The sequence below is a fragment of the Nannospalax galili genome, unplaced genomic scaffold (assembly GCF_000622305.1).
Source record: "Nannospalax galili isolate Female #2095 unplaced genomic scaffold, S.galili_v1.0 scaffold33, whole genome shotgun sequence".
Taxonomy (NCBI): domain Eukaryota; kingdom Metazoa; phylum Chordata; class Mammalia; order Rodentia; family Spalacidae; genus Nannospalax; species Nannospalax galili.
The window spans coordinates 1704800-1727731 of NW_008335436.1; the positions used below are offsets into that span (position 1 = coordinate 1704800).

At 40.4% G+C, this 22932-nt stretch overlaps 1 protein-coding gene across 3 annotated transcripts in view; it reads left to right on the top strand.

The window, feature by feature from the left end:
- Positions 1 to 22530, top strand: part of Phc3 (polyhomeotic homolog 3) — a 79922-nt gene extending 57392 nt beyond the window's left edge. For all 3 annotated transcript variants that reach the window (XM_017797398.2, XM_008830117.3, XM_029562069.1), the window contains 5 exons: positions 5780 to 5939; positions 12406 to 12520; positions 16481 to 16613; positions 16703 to 16934; positions 21922 to 22530. In XM_017797398.2, the coding sequence (XP_017652887.1) occupies positions 5780 to 5939; positions 12406 to 12520; positions 16481 to 16613; positions 16703 to 16934; positions 21922 to 22076 (795 nt within the window). In that variant the 3' untranslated portion in view covers positions 22077 to 22530. The remainder of the gene's footprint in view (positions 1 to 5779; positions 5940 to 12405; positions 12521 to 16480; positions 16614 to 16702; positions 16935 to 21921) is intronic.
- Positions 22531 to 22932: the final 402 nt, after the last annotated feature.

The following is a 22932-nucleotide window of genomic DNA, read 5'->3' on the forward strand; positions in this document are numbered from 1 at the left end:
ACAGCTTTCAGTGTGTCCCAGAGGTTTTGTCGTGTTGTATTGTTCTTTTCATTTAGTTCCCTGAATACTTTTATTTCTTTCATAACTTCTCTTTTGACCCATTCATCATTCGGGAATGTGTTGTTTAATCTCCATGTGTTCATGTGGTGATTAGGGCTTCTTCAGGTGTTGATTGTAAGCTTTATTGCATTGTGGTCTGATAGAATGCATGGAATTTATTTCAGTCTTTTTGTATTTGTTGAGGTTTGTTTTGTGCCCCAGTATATGGTTGATTTTGGAGATGGTTCCATGGAGTGCTGAGTAGAAAGTATGTCCTTCGGTGCTTGAGTACAATACTCGGTAGGTGTCTGTTAAGTCCATTTGATATATGGTATTGTTTAATTCACATGTCTCTCTGTTAACTCTCTGCCCTGTTGATCTATCTAATGGAGACAGTGGGGTATTGAAGTCCCCTACTATTAATGAGTTTTACTGAGTTGGGGTTAATCTGTGTCTCAAAGTCCTGTAGTGTTGTTTTTACGAATTTGGGTGCACCACAATTTGGTGCATACATGTTAAGGATTGTAATATCTTCTTGGTTAACTATTTGATCAAAATCAAGTGACCCTCATCTCTTCTCTTCTGATTAGTTTTAAAGTCTATTTTCTCAGATATTAGAATTGCAATGCCTGCTTTTTTCTTAGTACCATTTGATTGTTATATTTTTTTCCATCCTTTCACTTTAAGATAGTGTCTGTCCTTGTAAGTGAGATGAGTTTCTTGCAGACAACAAAAAGATGGGTTTTGTTTCTTAATCCATTCACCTGGTCTGTGTCTTTTGACTGGGGAGTTCAGTACGTTAATATTTAAAGTTATTAATAAAAGATGAGTATTGAATCCTGTCATTTTTATTTCTGTTTACATTCTTGATATAGCTGTACTTTTCCACAGTTATATCTTCATTGAATTTCCTTCCACAACCTCTTGGGTATAGTCATTGCTTTCTTCGGGTCTTTGTATTGCTTCCAAAACTCTCTGAAAGGATGGTTTTGTGGACAAGAATTCCTTCAGCCTATTTATGTCATGGAATTTTTCTTTCCCCTTTGAGTATAATAGACATTTTGGCTGGTTATAGTAATCTGGGTTGGCATCTGTGGTCATTTACAACTGGGAATACTTTGGTCCAGGCTCTTCTGGCTTTCATAGTTTGCACTGAAAAGTCAGCTGTAATCCTAATGGGTTTCCCTTTATTTGTGACTTGTTGTTTCTCTTTTGCAGCTTTCAGTATTGTCTCTTTTTTTTTTTTTTTTTTGTACGTTTAAGTGTTGCCTATAATGCATAAATTTAGAATTTTCATGGTATCCCACATTTCCTGCATATTCCATTCTTGTGATTTCTTAAATTTTTCATAATCTTTGCTTGAGTGGTCCAGTTCATCCACTTTATCTTCCCATCTTGATACTCTGTTTTCCATTTCATTCATCCTATTGGTGAGGCTTTCTCCTGTCGTTTCTAATTGGCTCACTGAGTATTTCACTTCCTTCTTCATTTCAGCCCGATTATTCTTCAGTATTTCTAACTCTTCTGAATTCATTCAGAAGTTTATCCCTATCTTCCTTCAGTTCTTTGATTTCTTTGTGTGTTCTTGAATTCTTTTATCATGTTTATAATTGTTCTTTTGAGTTCCATGTCCTGCATTATCTCTAGGGCTTTCTCATTGTACTCCTCTAGAAGTCTATTGGTATTTGTTGGGGATATGTTATTTTGTTTTTTTGTGTTATTATTTTTTCTCTGTGATTTTGACATGTGAATTTCTTTTGTAGTTTCTGATTCTTTTGTGAGACTCAAGCCTTCAAGTTTAGGTCTGCTTCTTTTTGTAAACTTTATGTGTCTTTGTGGTTTACCTTTTGGGCATGAAAAGCTGGTTCCTCTATGCTTCAGGTTCTCTCTTTTGATTTTATATTGTAGTGGCCAGATTGCTTTTGTCCCACAGAGGCCCAAGTCAGATGAGGATCAGATGTTCTCAGGCTTAAGTTCTGGATCCCTCCAGGAAAGATTTTGGCCTCAGGAATTTGCGGGTTGGACTGGCCTGGGAGCAGGGCCCAGGAAAGATGCTGGTTTAGGGCAGCTGGTGGCCCTGCCTCCCAGAGATGCAAAGGAAGATGGGTGCGGGAAGCGGACCCAAGGGCTCCTGGGAACTGCACTGAGGAACTGAGTTGGTCTGGATGCAAAGGATCAGGAAGAGGAAAGGTCAGCCATGGTGTCCAGGAAAGAGGCTGGTGGGTCGTGCAGCCTAGGGAAGCAGAGGGAGGTGAGGGCAGGACCAGGTCCTGAGGGCTCCTGAGAGAGGTTGGCCAGTCCTTGTCCTCCAGGGGTCATGCAGACTGGGAAGCAGAGGGAGGTGAGGGCAGGGACAGGCCCAGAGTGCCCCTGGGGACCCAAGAAGCAACTGAGTTGGTCTGGATGCAAAGGATCAGGAAGCAGTGGTGGTTATTCTTGTGTCTGGGGCACCAAGAGAAGGAATGGGACAGGTCCCAGGCCCTGAGAGAGGCCTGCAGGTCATGTCTAGCTAGAATTTTAACTGTCTAATCTTTGATTTATTTCCAAACATATATTCTAAGACATTTCATCCTAGTCATTTCTGATCTTTGCTTATCTGGCAGTTGGATAGGAGACTACCCTTGGGATGTGTGAGAATTAAAAAATGCCGGTGTTATTCTAAGTCATGCTTGGCATTTATTAGCCACCACTAGGACTGATTATCACTAGTGTACTGACAATTACAACTTTCATTTTCCATTTTACAAAAGTGGTACATGTTCTCAATTAAAACTTGGGGAATGTATAGAACAAATAATCTTCAGTGTCACAGTGGTATATGTATAGTCATATAATCAAGATTATTGTATCTATAATTCTACTTCTTTCTTGTCATAAATTTGAGCATTTATTTTTCCATATAATCAATAGCATTTTTGGAATGTTTTGAAAGGTTATATACTATTCCACTTTATGGATAGTCATGATGTCCTCCCATTGTTGTTGAACACTGTTTGCATTTTTCACTTATCATGTAGTCTGAGAGGTTGGGGCTATAGCTCAGTGGCAGAGTGCCTGCTTAGCATATGTGAGGCCAGATCTCTAGCACTACATACACACACACACACACACACACACACACACACAAACTTCGGAAAGGTATATTTTTGTATATGAGTTATCCACACTTAAGTCATTTTCTTGGAATTAATTCCTAGAAGTAGGATTATTGTGTCATAATATGTGTGTACTCAGAAGACTTGATACATACCATCATATTATTTCATGGAAAGGTTACTATTCTTTCACAAGAAGTGTGGGTTAGCAGTACTGCATTAAAGGGTTTTTCCTAGGAATTACTTCTATAAATTCTCCTTGAGGCATATGAAATATCTTACTGCAACAAACAAAAAGTGTCTCAATTTAAGATTGTGATTTGACTCTAAGTTTAAATGTAGACATTTCTAGTAAGCTGTGGTTCCTCAGCATTTCTTAACCAGTATTCCTCCAGAATAAAATGTTCTAATTATCTTCTTTTTAGAGTAGCTGAGGGTTTGCCTTAAGAATCAGTATATATTTTTGGTTTGAATTGTTTCCTAAAAATATTCCTAAAATAAGCATTCATGACGACGAAGCACAGAGAACATGGGTGAAGAATATTTTCTTGTTGATGCTGATGTGACTACAGTGGATTAGGGTGCCGAACTAAGGTTGGGAGACTTGAGTGCCAGTCTTCATTCTGCTTTGTAAAGAAATAACCTAAACATTTGAACATTGGTATTCTCTGTAAATTATAAAAGTCTGGGCTTGGGGTGTGGCTCAGAGGTTAGACTCTCCTTGCCTAGCCTATATGTAGCCTGGATTCCATCTCTAACATTTAAAATTTCTCATTTTTATGTTGCATTCACATGGAAAAATGTAAATTTTCTGAAGGAAAAAATTAGTCACCAGGGAGAATTTGGGGGGAAAATGGCTTAATTGATTAATATTTTTAATATTTTTAAATTATATTTATATATTTATTTTGGGTGGTCTTTTTGAGACAGGGTCTCCCTGTAGCCCCAGCTGTCCTGAATTCACTATGGAGACCAGGCTGGCCTTGAACTCACAGAGATCCACTTGCCTCTGCCTCCCTAGTGCTGCGATTAAAGGTGTGCGCCACCACGCCCAGCCGAATTGATTAATATTTTTAAAAATACTTTTTATTCTTATTTTATGTGTATGAGTATACTGCATGCATGTATGTAAGTCATCCGTGTCATGAAGTACTCTTGGAGGTCAGAAGAGGCTTCAAGATTCCCCTGGAACTGGAGTTACAGACAGTTGTTCACTGCCATGTGGGAATTGAACCTGGGTCCTCTGCAAGAGCAGCCAGTGTTCTTAACTGCTGAGCATCTGTCCAGCCCTCGATTTAATATTTTAAAAAGTTGGACAAGCAGCAGGTACAAGCACCAGCCATGCCACACCTGGCAACCCGAGTTTGATCTTCAGACCTCAAGTAATGGTGGAAGGAGGAAACAGACTCCATAAAGTTGTCCTCTGACCTCCACACGTGTGCCATGACACGTGTTCTTTCCTCCCTCTCACATCACACACAGAGAGAAGTGGGAGATGGGGAGAGAGAGAATAAATAAATAATAAATAAATAAATTAAACAGCCAGGCCTGTGGCACAGTAACCTTAGTTACTTGGGAGGTTGAGGGAGTAGAATGGCAAGTTCAAGGCCAGCCTGGGCAACTTAGCAAGACTCTGTCTCAAAATGAGCAATACAGAAAGGGCTGGTGGAGGGGGAAGCTAGGAATCATTCAGTTGGTAAAGTGCCTCCTACACAAGCATGAGGACCTGAGTTTAGATTCCTACTTAGTACTCGTGTAAAGCCGGGCCTCAAACAATCAGTTAGAGATCCATTGAGGAAGGCACCTGATGGTAACCTCTGGTCCCTGCAGACACACCCACACAGATGAACATGTATATACACTCTCTCAATAACACCACCAAATTAACAAAGGGCTAGGGATATAGCTTAGTGTTAGAGAGCTAGTCTAATATGTTTGAGGCCCTAGGGAAAAAATGAGAGATAATTGCTTAATTGAATAGTGTTGTAAAAGTTAAACTGAGCATGATAGTAATGTAGGACTATAATCCCAGCACTAGGAGGCTGAGGTAGGATTGTGTGTTTGGGGCTAAGCTGGGCTACATAGTGAGACCCTATCTCCACAAGCAAACCAGAGTTCTACAGAAATGGATGGGGGTGTAGGTCAGTGCAGGACCTCAAATTCAACCCCTTAGAGCTGCAAAAGACTAAAAAACAGCTCTCCCCCACCCCAGCTCTGTGGCCTTGCTTTTCTCTTAGTGCAGGATAATCTGAGAGCTTCTATTCTGAACATAAAACTTTCTTAAAAACTACTTGCCTAGGGCTGGAGAGATGGCTAAGTTGTTAAGAACACTTGCTGCTCTTATGGAGAGGATCTGGGTTTTGTTCAACCCAGCACCCACATGGCAGTTAACAACATGTGTAATTCTAGGGGACTCGGGCTTCTGTGGCACTTACTGCACATGGTCTATTAGGTGCTGTTTGACAGAACCTGAAGCATCTGCTCTGCCTCTGCCTAGCAGTTGTGTGCAGACTGCCAGACTTTTGCTTGAGGGATGAAACAGTGATCAGATCTGATTATTGAATAAGTTAATTATCACAGATGCCATACCTTTCCAGACTTGTTTTTTAGAGATTATTTCCTTCTGTTCTCTTTCCCTTTTAAAGGTGAGTCGTTCATCTTTGCTCATAGAACAACCTGTGAAGAAGAGGCCTCTTTTGGATAATCAGGTGGTAAATTCCATGTGTGTCCAGCCAGAGCTACAGAATAATACGAAGCATGCGGATAACTCTTCCGACACGGAGATGGAGGACATGATTGCCGAAGGTTTGCGGCTTTCACTTTCACTTTGTTTTTGGCTGCTGTTGTCCACGGATGCTGTTTTACTTGACTGAAGTAATGGGAAAGCTAAGCAGAGCCTTAATAAGTAAATAACTAAAAGAGCAAAATTGGTGCTAGTTTGTACATTGTCAGTTGGACTTTTGAAGAACTGTAGATGGGAAAAATTCTGTTATTGATGAGAGAAGGTCATTCAGGTTTTTTGAATCAGGACAGCCACTTCTTTTTAAAATCAGAGCTCAGTCTTAACAGATGACTACTTTGCTAACTATGCTTGAAGATACAGAGCATCAGTGTTGTTTTCGACTTTTCCATACTGGGGTGGAGGTTACCAGGTGGGCATTACAGTTGTATTAAGGATGCTCTCTTCAGCCAATAGACAGTTACATTTGTTCAAAGAGAAAAATATCACTCAATGTCCTTAATGTCAAAGAATCCCTCTTAATTGACTTTATTTTAATACTGACTACTTTAGAAGTCAAAATGGTAAAATGGCTAAGGGGAAGCAAAACAAGGAAAGCCTCAAATGGTGCTCTGTGCCTTTAGTTTCCTTCTTAAAGTCAGCAAATGCTTGTACTTTTTGTTTGTTTTTGGATGAGGTTCTGAATGTGTGGTTTGAAAAAAAACCTTACTAACCAACCCAGTTCTAGCTGTGCTGTGTAAGGCATTGTTCGAGTCTTACTCATGACTCTACAGTTGATGTAGCTGCTCAATGTGTTGTCTGTAGTCAGAGCGTACAGCAGTGGGCTCAATCTTTGTCTAAGTAATTATCCTCAATATATATGTGTATTCCTCTAAAATTAACTTACTTGTTTTGTAAGTATTTATTGGGTCAGTATTACTATATTGTGTGCCTGTATACATTGTTAAATTTAGCAAAATGGCTTATTGGTAAGCAAATACCCAGCATTCTTCTAACTCTTGAAAGGGTGGCACCTGCCGTTGTTCATACTTTATAAACTCTTACAAAGTATTCATCACTGTTTACTTCTTATTCTAAAAAAAGATTCTTATGTGTTTTTGCTGGGTGTAGTGGCACGTACCTTTAAACCCAGCACTTGGGAGGCAGAGGCAAAAGGAACTCTGTGAGATCAAGGCCAGTCTGGTCTATACTGTGAGTTCAAGGCCAGCTAGGGCTTCAGGGAAACCCTGTCTCAAAAATATTTTTTAATGTCCTTTGTTTTATAAGTTTTGAGTGTTTTGCCTGCATGTTTGTAAGTGTATCATGTACATGAAACGCCTGCAGACTCAGAAGAGGGTGTCGGATCCCCTGGAATTGGAGTTACAGACAGTTGTTAGCTACCATGTGGGTGCTGGGAACTGAATCTAGGTCCTCTGCAAGAGCAGCCAGTGCTCTTAACCATTGAAGCATCTGTCTAGCCTCTTTTACTTCTTATTTGAAGAGCAAACAGTTTAATCGGATAAAATCTTGAATGTTATTAACATTGTGCATACTATTTTATATGCCTGTATTTCTCCTTTTTTTGAGACAAGGTCTCACTATGTAATCCTGGCTGGCCTGAAACTTAGAGATCTGACTGCCTCTGCCTCCCGAATACTGGGATTCAAGGTGTGCATCACTTTGCCTAGCTATGTATACATTTCTTTTTTGAGATGGAAAGTAGTAAAAAGGAATGTTCAGATATTCTATTTTCTCTTCTTGTTTATATCTACATAATAAAGTGTATAAGTGAAAATTGTATGAAACACGAAGATTTGTTTCTCCTGGTCCCTGGTGAACACATGGGAACATGGAAATCTGGGAAGCTTCATAGCATATTTTGAGATACTTGTGGTTAGTAAGTAGTGGATGATCTGTGGCATGCAGCAGTGTGCGCTAACAGCTGAGGGCTGTGCACAGAAGAAGCCAAACACCAGCCTTCCCTCAAGGAGCTTTCAGTTTAGTTTGAAACTAGGGAATCTCCACTACAGAAGATAACGAAGGAGCAGCAGATGGGAGATTTTCAGTGCATTTCGTAGACAATAAGAACATAGAACTGGCTTAAATTATTTATAGTTTGGTGAATGTCTTTAAATACATAAAGTTTGAACTAAGTGTTCGGTTAAAACAAACAAGCATAGATTTAAGATACTGACGGAAAGAGCACCTTAGGACAGAAGAATGTGTAAGTACTAGGTCACTGTAGGAGGGTGAGTGTACATATGAGAGTTGGACTAGGAGAACAATGAGAAAGGAAGATGCCTGGTCAGAACCCGAAGTGCCTTGGATGAAGGAGGTGGTTGTGTCTTGCTGAGGGGAAGACTACTAAGATTCTTTTGGCAGTGGCATAAACTAAAAGAGGTTTTGGAACTTTGCTGGTCATCTCTCTGATGTATTTAGAGATCTGACATGTAAGTGATGCCTGTGAGATGCCTGGTGAGAGGGGGAAGGAAAGAGCTGAAGGGAAACAAAGCAAACAGTTAAGCCAAATGAGATACCACAGGCAGAAGATAATGATGGTTGTTATATCTCATGGTAGAGAACTACAGCATAAAATGCGTTAAAATTTTAGATGGTCGTGGTGGTGCATACCTTTAATCTCAGCACTTGGGAGGCAGAGGCTGGCGGATCTCTGTGATAGCAAATTCCAGGCCAGTTGGGGCTACGGGCAGACCCTGTCTCAAAAAACAGGTGGTGGGGGGCGGCACTAGAGATATGGCCCAGGGTTAAGAGCACTGGCTGCTTTTGTAGAGGACCCAGGTTCAGTTCCTAGCACCCACATGGCAGCAAACAACTGGCTATAACCCCAGTTCAGGGGATCCAATGCTTTCCCTCTGGTCTCCGTGGGCATTGCACGACACAGGTACACTTACATACATGCAGGCAAAACACTCATACACATAAAATAAATAGCTAATTAAAAGAAATAATTCACTTGATTGTTCATGGCTTTATTCACAAATAAATATGAAAACTATCTGGGAACATTACTAGATTGTTAAAAATCTGGCCAAAGTTTGGATAGGAGTTTTTCCTTCCAGTATTGGCATTTAAGCCCAGGGCTCATACATGCCAGGGAAACACCCAGTTGTATCCTCAGCCTTTTCTGTATTCCTTATTTGGGGTAGGATTTCACTAAGTTGTCCAGGCAGGCCTTGACTTGACATCCTCCTGCTTCAGCCTCCCAAGTAGCTGGGATCACAGGCCTGTACTGCAAGCCTTATCTAGAACAGGAAAATTACAACTGTTACTTCTTTATTAAGACCAAAACTTTACTAAGCTGTTGTTAAAACTTTATTCCAGGCTGGGTGTGGCGGCACACACCTTTAATCTCAGCACTCAGGAGGCAGAGGCAGGTGGATCTCTGTGAGTTCTAGACCAGCCCTGTCTACATATTGAGTTCCAGACCAGCTGCTACAGGGAGACCCATTCTCAGAAAATCAAAAACCACACCAAAACTTTGTTCCCTCTCAACAACAGCAGCAGCAATTTTTTCTTCTTAAAGTAGTCTAACATATTATCAGGTATTTTACCATATTGTGTTCATTACTAATAATTTAAAAATCTCTGTAACAAAGCTTTGAACATAGCCTGACCTTGGAACAATTTTTAATTACTTTATTAATTTAAAATTTACGTGAGTGTATTACCTGCATGTATGTAAGTGCACCCATGTCATGCAATGCCCACGGAAGACAGAGGAGGGCATTGGATCTCCTGAAACTGGAGTTTCGCTTCATTGTCAGCTGCCATGTAGGTGACAGCTCGGGATTCGAACTTGGGTCCTCTGCAAGAGCAGCCAGTGCTCTTAACTGCTGAGCCATCTCTCCAGCCCCAGATCAAGTTTTTTTTAAAAGAAGATTTTATTCATGCTGGGTGGTGCACACCTTTAATCCCAGCACTTGGGAGGCAGAGGCAGGAGGATCTTTGTGAGTTCAAGGCCAGCCTGGTCTACATAGTGAGTTCTAGGACAGCTGGGGCTACAGGGAGACCCTGTCTCAAAAAGACAAAAAAAAAAAAAAAAAAAAATTATTCATTTTATGTGTGTGGTGTATGAGTGTTCTGCCTGCATGTATGTAAATGTACCTGTGCATGAAATACCTGTGGAGGCTAGAAGAGGTCATTGGATCCCCTGGAACTGGAGTTAAGGATGGTTGTTAACTGCCATGTGGGTACTGGGAACTAAACCTGGATCCTTTGCCAGAGCAGTGCTCCTAACCACTGAGCCATCTCTCCAGGCCCCTTGAAACAGCTTAAGGAATGGATTCTGTTTTTTTTTTTTTTTTTTTAATGTGTATGAGTGTATTGCCTGCATGTATGTGAGTGCACCCATGTCGTGCAATGCCGCGGACATCAGAAGAGGGCTTCGGATTCCCCTGGAACTGGAGTTAAGGATGGTTCATAGCTGCCATGTGGGTGCTGGGAATTGAACCCAGGTCCTCTGCAAGAGCAGTCAGTGCTCTTAACCGCTGAGCCATCTCTCCAGCCCCTTGGAATGGACTCTTTTTAAAAAGAATTTAAAAAGACTATTCCAGGCCTGCAGATGAATGTTATGATTGGGTCATAGCTTTGTTGAAGCCTTCTGTAAGTTTTGGGAAGGAGCAGTTTTCATTTATTTTTTAAAGAATAATTTTTATTTATTCTTTGAAGAGTTCATACATGTATACAACGTTTGGATTAAGTCCACTGCCCACTCTTTCCCCTTCAACTCCTCCCAGACCTCTCCCTCCGCACACCTCCCTTCCCACACCTCCCTCCCCACATCTCCCTCCCAGCTTCATGTGTTCTTGTTTTAACTCTGAGTTCAGTCCGTGCTGCCAGTATGTGCATGGATTTGAACCATCCACTGCTGCGTGGGGCACATCCCTGAGGAAAACTGATTCTCTGCCTAGCAGCCATCAACTGCCAATAGCGCCTCAACTAGGGGTGTCACTTTCTGAGTCTCTCTGGAAGGGCCAGTTTTTATTTTACTTAGTTTCTTCCTCATTGTAACTATATCAATGATTTTTTTATATAAGGCAATTTTGAGTTTCCTTTAAATGACCACTTGGGTGCTGAAGATGTAGAGCATTTGCCTAGGGTGTGCGAAGCCCTGGGTTTGAGGCCCTGTACCACACACAAAACAACAATCAACCAAGGCTGCTTGCTAGTTGTGGTTTCCTTAGTCAAGAAGGTGGGTTGGAGCCTACCACTGTGGAGTACTACCTTACAGTATGTTTTAGTAATCCTCACTAAATCTGCTTGATTTAGCCCTTTCCTTCTCCAGCAAACTGGGGGAACTGAGTTTACTGAGCACATGCCATCCGTGTCTGCTTCACAGTCCCTGACTTTGTCTTGCTGTCTTTGTGAGAATGTAGAGAGCACATATGGGGCTCATGGCTGCGGGTTTAGTCATCAGAGTGCTTTTTATTGCATACTTTATGGAATAGGCATAAAGAATTATGCAGCTAAAAAGGGCAAAATCTGGTGGATTTAGGGATTCCAGGATTCCAGGCTTCTGTCAGGTACCTGAGTACTTACTACATGCCTTAGTGCCCCCAGTTCTGTGTAAAATGGGAAATGCAATAGGCACTTATTTAATTGTTACTCCAGCTCTTCAGGAAAGGTAGTGTAAAATCCATCTGATAGATGAGAAAATGGTGTCTCATGAAATGTAGTGGCTGCTGCTGAGCCGTGGAGGATTTAGCCCCTTTGCAATTTTAAAGCAGAATTTTTATTTAATACTAAAACTGTCTTACGGCTAGATTATATATATCTTTATAAACTGTCATATGGGGGCTGGAGAGATGGCTCGGTGGTTAAGAGCACTGACTGCTCTTGCAGAGGACTCAGGTTCGATTCCCAGCACCTACATGGTGGCTAACAGCCATCTATAACTCGAGTTCCAGGGGATCCAACACCCTCTTCTTACCTCTGCTGGCATTGCACGACAGGGGTGCACCTTCCTGTATGCAGGCAGTACACTCATACACATAAAAAAATAAAGATAATAAAATATTTTTAAAAATATGTCATATGCTGCAGCTCTCTTAGAGTTATGTATTTTACATGTGCCTCTAAAATCAGACATCCAAGTCTTTCCATTCTCTACATTTAGAATTTAAAGCGCTTCCCTGTTATAAGTCTTTACAGCATAATGAACCAATTAGTATCCTACATTCTGCTTTTTAAAAATATCCCTTCTAGAGGGTAGTGACCACATTACTCATTTTGTTTTCTGGTGTTGTCAATTGTTTGCACATTTTAGTCATGCTAGATTCTTAGCAAAATTAATCTAAGCATATTTGTATAAAAATGTACTTCTTGTATAGAAAACAATGTCATACGTTTTGTGCAGAAACAGGAGGGAATTAGTAGGGGTGTTTGTTTTAAAAGGACTTGCCGAGCCGGGGTGGCTGTGGATCGAAGATAAGATGGAGAACCATTGATCTAATAGCTGTACACAACCAGTATGGGGGCTGAGAGAAATTTCACCACAATCAAATTTTGGATCCCCCCTTCTTTCTCTTTTAGAGACATTAGAAGAGATGGACAGTGAGTTGCTCAAGTGTGAATTCTGTGGGAAAATGGGATATGCTAATGAATTTTTGCGGTCAAAACGATTCTGCACTATGTCATGTGCCAAAAGGTATGTCTGTGCTCTTGAGTTTGCTGAGAGAGAACCAGCAGCCACTACAACAAAATCAAAACACTTGTGCACAGTTCAGCACTAGTGACACCTAGGTAGGGCAGTTCAGAGGATTGATTAGGCCTTACACATTGGTGTCTAGTACTAGATTTGCCCTGTGACAATTACATAGTCATAACACTGTCAGTTCTAGAGTCTAGTCCGGTACTGAAGTCACAGTCACCTGGTGTAAGACTTACGATTTGGACTCTCTCCTGTGGAATGATCAGGATGTTATAGACTATTAGTAAAATTAACTGTTGATTTTTGAAATTAATTATTAATTAAAATTTTAAATTAGTTTTACAAAGGGCATTGCTATGTAGTCCTGGCTGGCCTAGAATTTGCTGTGTAGACCAGACTGGTCTCCAATTTTTTGTGATCTCCTGCTTCTGCCTCTTAATTGCTGGGGATTATAGCCATGCACTACCACTCCTAGATAGAATACTAGTCTTTAAAGCATTAGGACAGTATTTGCTGTATCAGCTAGTTGTTTTTATCAATATTGGAATATCTGGATTTATTTTGTTTTTCCAAATAATACCCTACTTAATTTAGATTTCTAGTGGGGATAGCTAGAGCCCAAGCTTCCCACATTAACATCAGATAATCAGTTTTTTTCTAAACTAATATTTTTTTCTTTTTTCAAAGATATTTTATTTTATGTGTATGAGTGTTTTGCCTGCATGTGTGTGCACCACATCTGTGCAGTGCCTGTGGAGGCCCAAAGACACTGTTGGATCCCCTGGAACTGGAGTTTATTTCCCCGTTAGACAGTTATAAGTTGCCATGTGGGTGCTGGGAATTGAACCCAGGTCCTCTGGAAGAATAGCAAGTGCTCTTAACCACTGAGCCATCTCTCCAGCTCCCTAAATTAATATTTTCAGTAGAAATTACTATACATAAATAGTATTAATCACAAAAGAAATGTTAAGTCACATTAAGCGTTTTTTCTCCTTTTCTATTTTATTAATAATAATATAAATGTGTGTGTATATCTGTGCCTGTGCACAGGTGCTCACAGAGGCCACAGGTGTTTGATGCCCCTGGAGCTGGGGTTACAGGTGGTTGTGAGCTGCCCTGCATGGTGCTGGGAATTGAACTCTGGTCTTCTGGAAGAGCAGTATGTGCTCTTAACCACTGAGCCATTTCTATAGCCCTTCAATCTCTAGTTTACATTTTTAAAAACCTACTCTGGTTATAATAATAAACCCCAATGGTATGGATATTTACTATTAAACTTGAAGTGTATGCCCTTCAAGGGTTATTTTGAAATTTATATTCTGTTCAGCAATGTACTTGTTGTGTCAAAGATTTTAAGGTCTTAATAGTATATACATCCAGTAAATTTTTTACTTGAATACATTAATTTGTATACATGTCACCAAACTATAGTTAGTAAAACTTTAGTAAGTCTAGTAGAAGTTTCTTTGAAAAGCAGGTTTATTGTTTCAGTTGTCAATCAATTGCTCAAATGTTTGTTCATGGTTAGTGATAGGCCTATAATAAAATTAATGTTGAATTCATGTTTTAACTTGAATTTCAATTTGCATATATCACATAAAACAGCAGTGGCTTTCTGATGCTGATTTTAAAACTCCTGAAAACTTGGAAAATGGCCTGCCTTTCAGAATCTCTTAAACGTCTTGACTGTTTAGAAATACCTTCAGACATTTAATGCCACCATTGCCCTTCTCTCAGAGCCCATGAGTGATGTGGTACCTAGTTTCCTTTAGATGAGCCCCTTTTGAGGGCCAGGAGCCCTAGCACAGGGAAGCCTGGCTGACAGCAAGGGAGAGAGTCCAAATCAGGTCAGGGAAGCACTGCTGCCGTGCCCATGGCTGCTTAATGTCAGTCTGGGAGAGTTGAATGTTTAAGGATCAAGTGAAAATCCAGTCTTCTCTCTTCTTTGTTCAATAACAGCGCAGCAGGAACTTGCCCAGTGGTTCTGGGTAAAATGAAGTGGCTGTCAGGGTCCATCTGCATTTTTAGGGGATAAATAGTCTTCATTCTCAGAGTTTTTTCTATCTCTTATATTTTCATAAAACTCAGGGGAGGAAAATTATGTGTATTGTTCTAGAATAGCTACCAATAACAAAATTTTAATTATTATTTTTTTTCTTACAAGTTTCTTAGAACAAAAGAGTTTTGAAAACAATTATAGGGACATGTGTATAAAGAGGAGAAAGGTGGGCATATGGGATGCAGAAGCAGGCAGATCTCTGTGAGATCGAAGCCAGCCGTTACTACATAATGAGTCCCAGGCCAGCTGGGGCTACAGGGAGACCCTTTCTCAAAATACCACCACCACCATAGTGGGGGTAGGGGGAGAGGAAGAGCTGTACAGATTCTTCTCACCCATCCCACAGCTTGCCAGAATTTGTTTCTCTGACAATTTTCTCTTAGTCTTCTTTCTTACCCAGGCCAAGTCCTTTTCGTTCCTTATGTTTTATATGACCTCCTAGCTGAGGGTGATTTAAAAATTCTTATTTAGGTGGTTGGAAAAAAAAATTCCTTAATACATGAAAATTTTGTGAAATTTAGACTTTGTGTTTGAAACAATTTTTAGTGACCCAGAATTATGTATATTCAGTATTTTCTATAGCTATTTTTGTACTGTAATGATAGAGTTGAGTCCTGTGTTAGAGACTTGCATGACCCTTAAAACCTAAAATATTTGCTGTCTGACCTTTGTAACAAAGCTTGCCAACCATGTTCTAGAGCTTTAGAACCCACTAGATAGCACAGGACTCTCTTAAGATGTTGTCGTGCCCTGGGGGGAGAGGGGGTCTGTGTTCACAGAGGTAGTCAACCTGACCTGACGATGCACATCTGTAATCCCTCAGGAGGCAGAGGCGGGAGGACTGCTGAAATTCAAGGCCAGCCTGGTCTATGTAATGAGACATCTCAAACAAACAAGAACAACAACAAAAAACAAAGCAACAAAAATAGGCAGTCTTGTTTTGATAAAAGAAAAATGATCTTTAAGCCAATATTAAAGAATTACACATGTCCAGATTTCCTTAGTAGCAGGAACCATGGATTTACTGTGTAACTTTGAAATCTGAACTAAAACTCACTCTGATTTTTAGTAATACTTCAAAAATCTTTTACTAGCTGCTTGAGAGCATACCCTTTTTACACTCACATTTTTATTAACGTCTTTTCAAAATTTATTCCTTGGAGGGCTGGAGCCATAGCTAAGTTGAGGACCGGAGTTCAGTCCCTAAAACCACATAAGGAATCAAGTGTGGTGGCATGTACTTTTAATCCCAGTGCTGGGGAGGTAGAGATAGGCAGGTCACTGGGGTTGACTGGCCAGCCTGTCTAACCTAATCAGCGAGCCCCAGGTCCCAGTGAGAGACCTTGTTTTGAAAAAATAAGGTGGATGGCTTCTGAGGGACAAGACCTGATGTTGACCTCTGCCCTCCACGTTTGTGCATATATGTGCATTCTTGAGCATACCCACACGTCTGTGCATACATAAACATCTGCATACTCCTTTTTCTGCACACTAAAAAAATGAAATAAAACCGAAATGTATTACTTGGGAAAATACAGTTCCTAGATATTCTAAGTGTTTATTGTTTGTCTTCCGGAACCTTGAATTTTCTTGCTGCTCTGAAGATTATCTTCTGCATTTTACAGACCTCTACCTTTCTGTAGTCGGGAGAAATGTCAATACCTTGTTATATGTACCCAGTATTATGTTGAGAGATATTTTATGATATATGCACAGGCCAATTTTGGCCTGCAGCATGAATGAATCCATTTCATAATATGAGGTGAGGTATTACAGTTCTTAATGAATGATACAGTACTTATGGAGTCACGACTGTACCTGAAAGTCACAATTAAATACTAGATGGGGTGTCCCATGTATTGCTTACTTTTTTTTTTTTTTTTTCTTGAATTTCTTAGGTACAACGTTAGCTGTTCTAAAAAATTTGCACTTAGTCGTTGGAACCGTAAGCCTGATAATCAAAGTCTCGGGCATCGGGGCCGTCGTCCAAGCGGCCCTGAAGGGGCGGCACGAGAACATATCCTTAGGCAGGTCTGTAAAAACCTTGCTTCAGTACAGTATGCTTTTCAGAAATGCAAGGAGCGTGCAGTGCTGTATTTTACTTGTACTACATTTTCCAGCTTCCAATTACTTATCCATCTGCAGAAGAAGATTTGCCGTCCCACGAAGATTCCGTGCCCTCTGCTATGACAACTCGTCTGCGCAGGCAGAGCGAGCGCGAGAGAGAGCGTGAGCTTCGCGACGTGAGAATCAGGAAAATGCCCGAGAACAGCGACTTGCTGCCGGCCACAACGACGGAGCCCTCCATATGGACGGTGGACGACGTCTGGGCCTTCATCCGCTCCTTGCCCGGTACGTGGTTCCCTCCGGACGGAACTCCAAGTCCGGCCAGGCCTTCGCGCAAAGGGCTGGTTGGGCTGTGTGCGCAGATGGCATTCGCTACTGCAATACGACCTTCCTCCTTTCTTGCTTAGTCCCTCAGCACAACTGGGCATTTTTTCATACCCCCAAGTTGCTGAAAACTGACTAGTCCCGCTTCCACTGTGACTCCCCAGCTCTGAAGATACTAAGGTTTAGCTCTTTCCTCAGTCTGATCTATCGAGAGGTCAGTAGACAGATTCTGACAGACCTGGCTCCCCTCAGCTCTTCTCTGTTTTCTCTTTGTTTCTAAGCTAACCTTTTTGAAATTGAAACGAGAGATTTTTTTGGTCCATTTTTGAAAGCTAATCAAGACTGTAGAATATGTTAAAGTTTTGGTTTCTTTGTAAAAAATCAAGCTCGTTCTTTTAAAGGAAGCTATACTCTGATTCTTTTCAATTAAGTGAACACCAAGAGCATGTATGGTATTCGTTTTTTAGGTAGACAGCTAAAATCCAGTTACACGGAGTCTCATATCAAGGGCAACCTCTGTGTGTTCCTGTTCTGAGACTTTCCCATCAACTTAGGCCTGCTTTTTCTTGAAAGCAACGGTCTCCATCCGTACCTGCTCCAGGGGCAGGCAGTAGAAGACAGGTGCACCTTTGCTTGTGATGAGACCCACGTTGGACATATGTGTTAAGACAGTATATTTCTTTTAAAATTTGTAAATCTTATTTGCTTTGTCTTTATGAATACAGAAAATGAGATTTAAAAATGTATTCCCTGGTTTTATTATGAATCACATAATTTCTCCTGACTCAAGCTTTCCAGAGGAATATATCTCCTTTGAGTTATTCACCAGACATTTCTTAAATTGAGCTAATTATTCACCTTTCTGAGAAGGTGACCAAAGTTTCAGAAGGGAATATATTTTTATTATATTTATATATAAACTAATGTATCTTTTAAAATACTGCTCCCTAAATTTTAGCTCATATTCTGAACTGTAAAAATTATTATATCATAGCTTTTATAAATGAAAAACTTTTGGGTTTTTTTGTCTCTCAAAAAGAGACAGGGTCTCCCTGTAGCCCCAGTTGGCGTGGAACTCACTATGTATGTAGATCAGGCAGGCCTCCAACTCACAGAGATCTGCCTGCCTCTGCCTCCCAAGTGCTGAGATTAAAGGCATGAGCTACCATATCCAGCTATAAATGCTAAACTTTTAAAAGGTATGGTTACTTCTAAAGATGGAATTGTTTAAAAGTGTACTTCATATGTTTTTAAGCATCTGCCTAAGAAAACTAAAGTTTAATACCTGACCATGTGTGTTTAGAATCAGTTTTAAACTTGATATATTGCAGGATAGTGACTCTTCTTTGATTATTGTTTATTTAAGGAAACGAATTTTAGTTTCAGACCAGTATGGCTATCTTGAGACTTTACATTGGTGTCTCCACTGATGATGTAGGGCTGGACTTCTTGCCATCTTCGGTCATCTTGGTTTCTTAGGTGGACCCTGTAATGTGTTTGTGAGTCAGAGTTCTTAAATATTTATTTTCTTTTGGGCAAGGAAAGTAAGTATTTTATATTCTGAGGAAATTGGTTCTCTGAAATAACCAACAAATAGTAGTTCCTGCGGAGTCTCTGACAACCTCAGGTGTTTTTCAGGGCAGCCTGTGTCCACTCCTGGCTGCTTTCATAGATCAAGAGTCTAATGAAGACTTTGTCTCACTCTCCCTTCATTTGAGTTCAACAAGCAGCGCCACCCAAACTGGACATTCTTGTCTTACTGAGTTCACCTGAACTTGGTTTTCTTCTAAGTTTTTTAAGAGAACATTATATACTAAAAGAGACATCCTTTAGAATTGCTTGCCTCTGCTTTTCTTTGCTGATAAAACAGGAGTGTTTCAGAGTTGTTTTGACAGGCCCAAAATCTTATGTGATCAGTGCTTGGCTTCCTCAAAGTTTTTCTGAGTAATTCCTGTAGCTTAAGGTAAATCATACACCAGAAAAATGTGTTCATCTTTATTTCTTTGTGGTTCTCTGGAATTTATAAATACTTTTATCCTGAGACTCTTGTAGCTCCTTTGGGCTATTTATTTTTCCTGAGTAGTCTTTACCCAAGCTTTCCTCATATGAACAAGCTGTTACTTTTGTAATCTTTCATATTTTCTTGCCAGATATATAGACATCCTTCTCTGTCCAATCAAGGCGCTTATATTTACCTAAGGGTTTCTGTTATCTTTGTGTGTCATCTTGTTAAGCATTCTGCTGGAATTGTGTTAAAATTTATAGGTAGTAAACCCACACTTCAGAGCTCTTACCTCAGTGAAAAGTTATATACAACTTTTTGGGAATTAAAAAGTTTTCACAAGAGCAGTTCTTGTTTTCAACGAATTGTAGGTTTTCTTCGTTTCTTCCTGCAGGGGACTGCCTTTTTGCCAGGATTAGTCTATTTATTGATTTGTGAATCTGCAGATTTATTTTCTCTGTAGGCATGTAAAATAGGAATCTTTTCTTAAAAGTTGGGCTCTCTGCTGTCTTACATACTTATTTATTCTGCAACATTGAGTAGCAAGTGGTATCTTTTCAGCAGTTTAGTGAGTCAGTTTGTGCATGGCATGTTTTGATCTGGATTTCAAAGTGGGAGGTATGATTCTGGACATTGGAAATTCAGGTGGGACTCCTGTGTAAAGGCCTGTGCCATACCAAGCTGCGCATGTGGCCCTGGCGAGTGGTCAGCCGGACTAACTGGCCACTTCTCATGGTGTGTGCTGGGCTCCAGGTATTTCACAATAGAAGCTGCTGTTAGGAACTCACAGGATGTTAGCTCAGAATACCTTAAATGCTTAACTTGAAAAAAAAATGTGGTTTTTCTCCAGTAAGTTTTTGGATGCATACTTGCTTGGTATTCTCTTTCTCTCTCCCTTTTCTGTTCTAATGTAATGGTACTTTTTGTGCTTGACCTAGGGAAACCGGGATCTAAAATTTTGATGATAATGCATTCCTCTCTAATCATGCTGTTTCCCAACATACTTCTTAAACAATTATTTTGCCAATGCATTTACTCTACCTACAAGCAGGTATCTGAGAGGAATCTCCCAGTACAGAGGAATGAGGACATGCTGACAGTTTCCTTGTGGAGAACTCTTTGTTCTGTCCCTACATGTAGGTCTTAGGTCCTTGTTACTTCTCACTGCTCTGATTTCTGACTAAGTAAGTCCTATCCTCTCTCTCCTTTCCTTTCCTGGGTTCTTGTAAGTAAGACTGAAGAGAGAAGAACATTAGTTCTTTCATAAAAAGAAGGATGAAGTCACAACTAGATGCAAGATTAGTCAGTTTTGTCTGCCCAGTTTTGTTGAGAGCTACCTCTGGGAAAAGAAAAGGGGCTTTTCTATGGTGAGTAACTCCATTTCATCTGTGTAGTTTTTTATGTGTGGTAAATGGCCAAAACTATTAAAAATTTTGTATAGGATTTTGAAATGTCAATTTTTGAAAGTCTTGAGAAATTCTCAAAATACAGAAATTGAAAGCTGGCTGCTGTGTAAGAAGTGTGTGAAGACAGAAATAAGGGAGGACACTGGAGAAAAGGGGCCGAGGGGAGTGGAGAGCACAGGAGCCAGTGTAGTTCCATGGACAGCGCCTCAACAGCGGGCTATGTTCTCAGTCCTTGTCCTCTAGTTGCTCATCTGTCCTTTCATAAAGGCAGCAATGCTGCACCTCTAGTGCTTTGTGTGTGCGCTGGGGTGACAGGGCAGCCCACTGTCTTAGTACAAACTGCAAGGTGATACATTTACAATAGAAACTAGAAGCATTCCAGTGAAATTGCATTCAAAGGTATAATGATGCTATTTTCATTTTCCGTGATCCTTTTATTTCCCCTTGGAATAGTGACTCAACTACAACAAGAAGACTAAAGCTGATGTGATTCTCGTTTGTTTTCATAATTTCACTGTTTGTAAGGAAGTGCGATGTTCTTGCACTCTCTCTTTAGGTTCCTTAGTTCGTTACTTAACTGACTGGTTTCTTTACTTTGATAGAGAAGTTATTAAGTAACCTGGATATGCAAATATTTTGGTAGACAGTAAAACCATTCAGGGTTCAGGTAGCTAATACCATTGTTTCTTACCAAAAGTGAAGAGGCTGGAGATGTGGCAGGGTCCAGTGGTAGAAGATGTGCCTGCGGTGCCCAGGGCCTGGGTCCCATTCCAAACAACCCCCCCCCAAAAAAAAGTGTTGTGGCATATTTCTGTAATCCCAGCACAGGGCAGGATGAAGCAGGATAATTATATGGTCAAGGCTGGCCTGGGCTACATAGACTGTTTCAAAACAAAACAAAACACAAAAATAGAAGTGAGTCCCGGGATGTTAAGATTTGAAGTTCTAAGTTGAGCAGCATGACTTGTGCCTACAGTATGTGAAGCATTAACATTGCAGGCCTGAGTAATTTGCTCTGAGTGAACAAGGGAGTGTTTCGGCACACTTGAAGGTATGTGAGGAAGGCACAGGCGAGTAAAAGTGATAATCTGACACCTGAGGAAGTGACTTCCAGATTATTTATGGCAAAACATATTTTACTCTTCTCTGCCTATGTATGAGCTTATGTTATACAAAGATGAATTCAAAAGTTATAGAAATTCAAACCTTGTATGACATACCTTGAGGTGACACCATAATCCTCTTCATGAACGAAATGTAATATATTGATTGATCACTCTGTTTTTACCTCTTGCTAATTATTTTGTGGTATTTTTAGAGCAAGAATTCTAAGCAAACTGCTTTACTAGGATTTTGAATTCTTACCTTCAGAATGCCAGCAAATACTCCTCTTCAAGGGTGAATACAAGACTTACAAATACATTTTATTGATTTATTAGCCTGTATTTCAGATTTTCAGACCTAATAACAAAGTAACTGTGGCTGAAGAGTAATGCCTAATTGTGTATTTAATTCTAACGTTCCTCTGATCAACTTCCAGGCTGCCAGGATATTGCAGACGAGTTCAGAGCACAAGAGATTGATGGACAGGCTCTTCTCTTGCTAAAAGAAGACCATCTCATGAGTGCAATGAATATCAAGCTGGGCCCTGCCCTGAAGATCTGTGCACGCATCAACTCTCTGAAGGAATCTTAACAGGAACCCAAGGCTTTGATGTAACCCCACTTTTCCTCTTTCTAACAGACTTGTAAGGTAAAGGTCTGAGCTGGCTGGGAATAGTGGACATGTGAAGGCCCAGCACATTGGGATCTCCACATCCAGGGCTGACATTTCTTCTGCACATACAGTAACTCATCCACTCTCATAATTAGCCAATACTGGTGAAGTTAATTTTACTGATAACATGCCCCATTCAAAGACTTATTACAGAGGCCCATATTTTTCAAACAAATATGCTATACTAGATAATTTTTCAAAGGTGTTTATCATTAATATAAAGAATCCTTTTAAAAATAATTTAATGATTTACATTTCCCCTCCTTTGTTTTTTTATACATTTTTATACCCTGTTAGTTTTCTAAAGGTTTTCATAGAGATATGGAATGATGTAGGAGCCCAGTGACAGAATTAAATGCAATGAAATAATCAGTACATTTTGAAAAAAAACCTATCTTTCAGACAAATGCTTTGAGTGTAAGAAAGGCAATACTGATCTGGAGGTCAAAAGAGTTTCTGTTTTGGATTTGACCCACAATTTGGCTGGACTGACAGTTTTCCTCCTGGTTTCTGTCCATTGAGAGCATTGGTTCTCAGTAGAGGTAACTTTTGTTCCCCAGGGGACATTTGGCAATATCTGGACACGTTCTGGTTGTCACAGCTTAGGGTTGAGTGTTGGGAGGGGTTGCTATGGGGATTGAAGAGGAGGTGGTGGCAACCAGAGATGTCACTGAATGTCCTACAGCACAGGATGTCCCCCCACCAAGAATGATGTGGTGCAGATGCCTGCAGTGCCAAGGGTGAGGAGCCCTGGTGAGGAGCCCTGGTGCTGCTT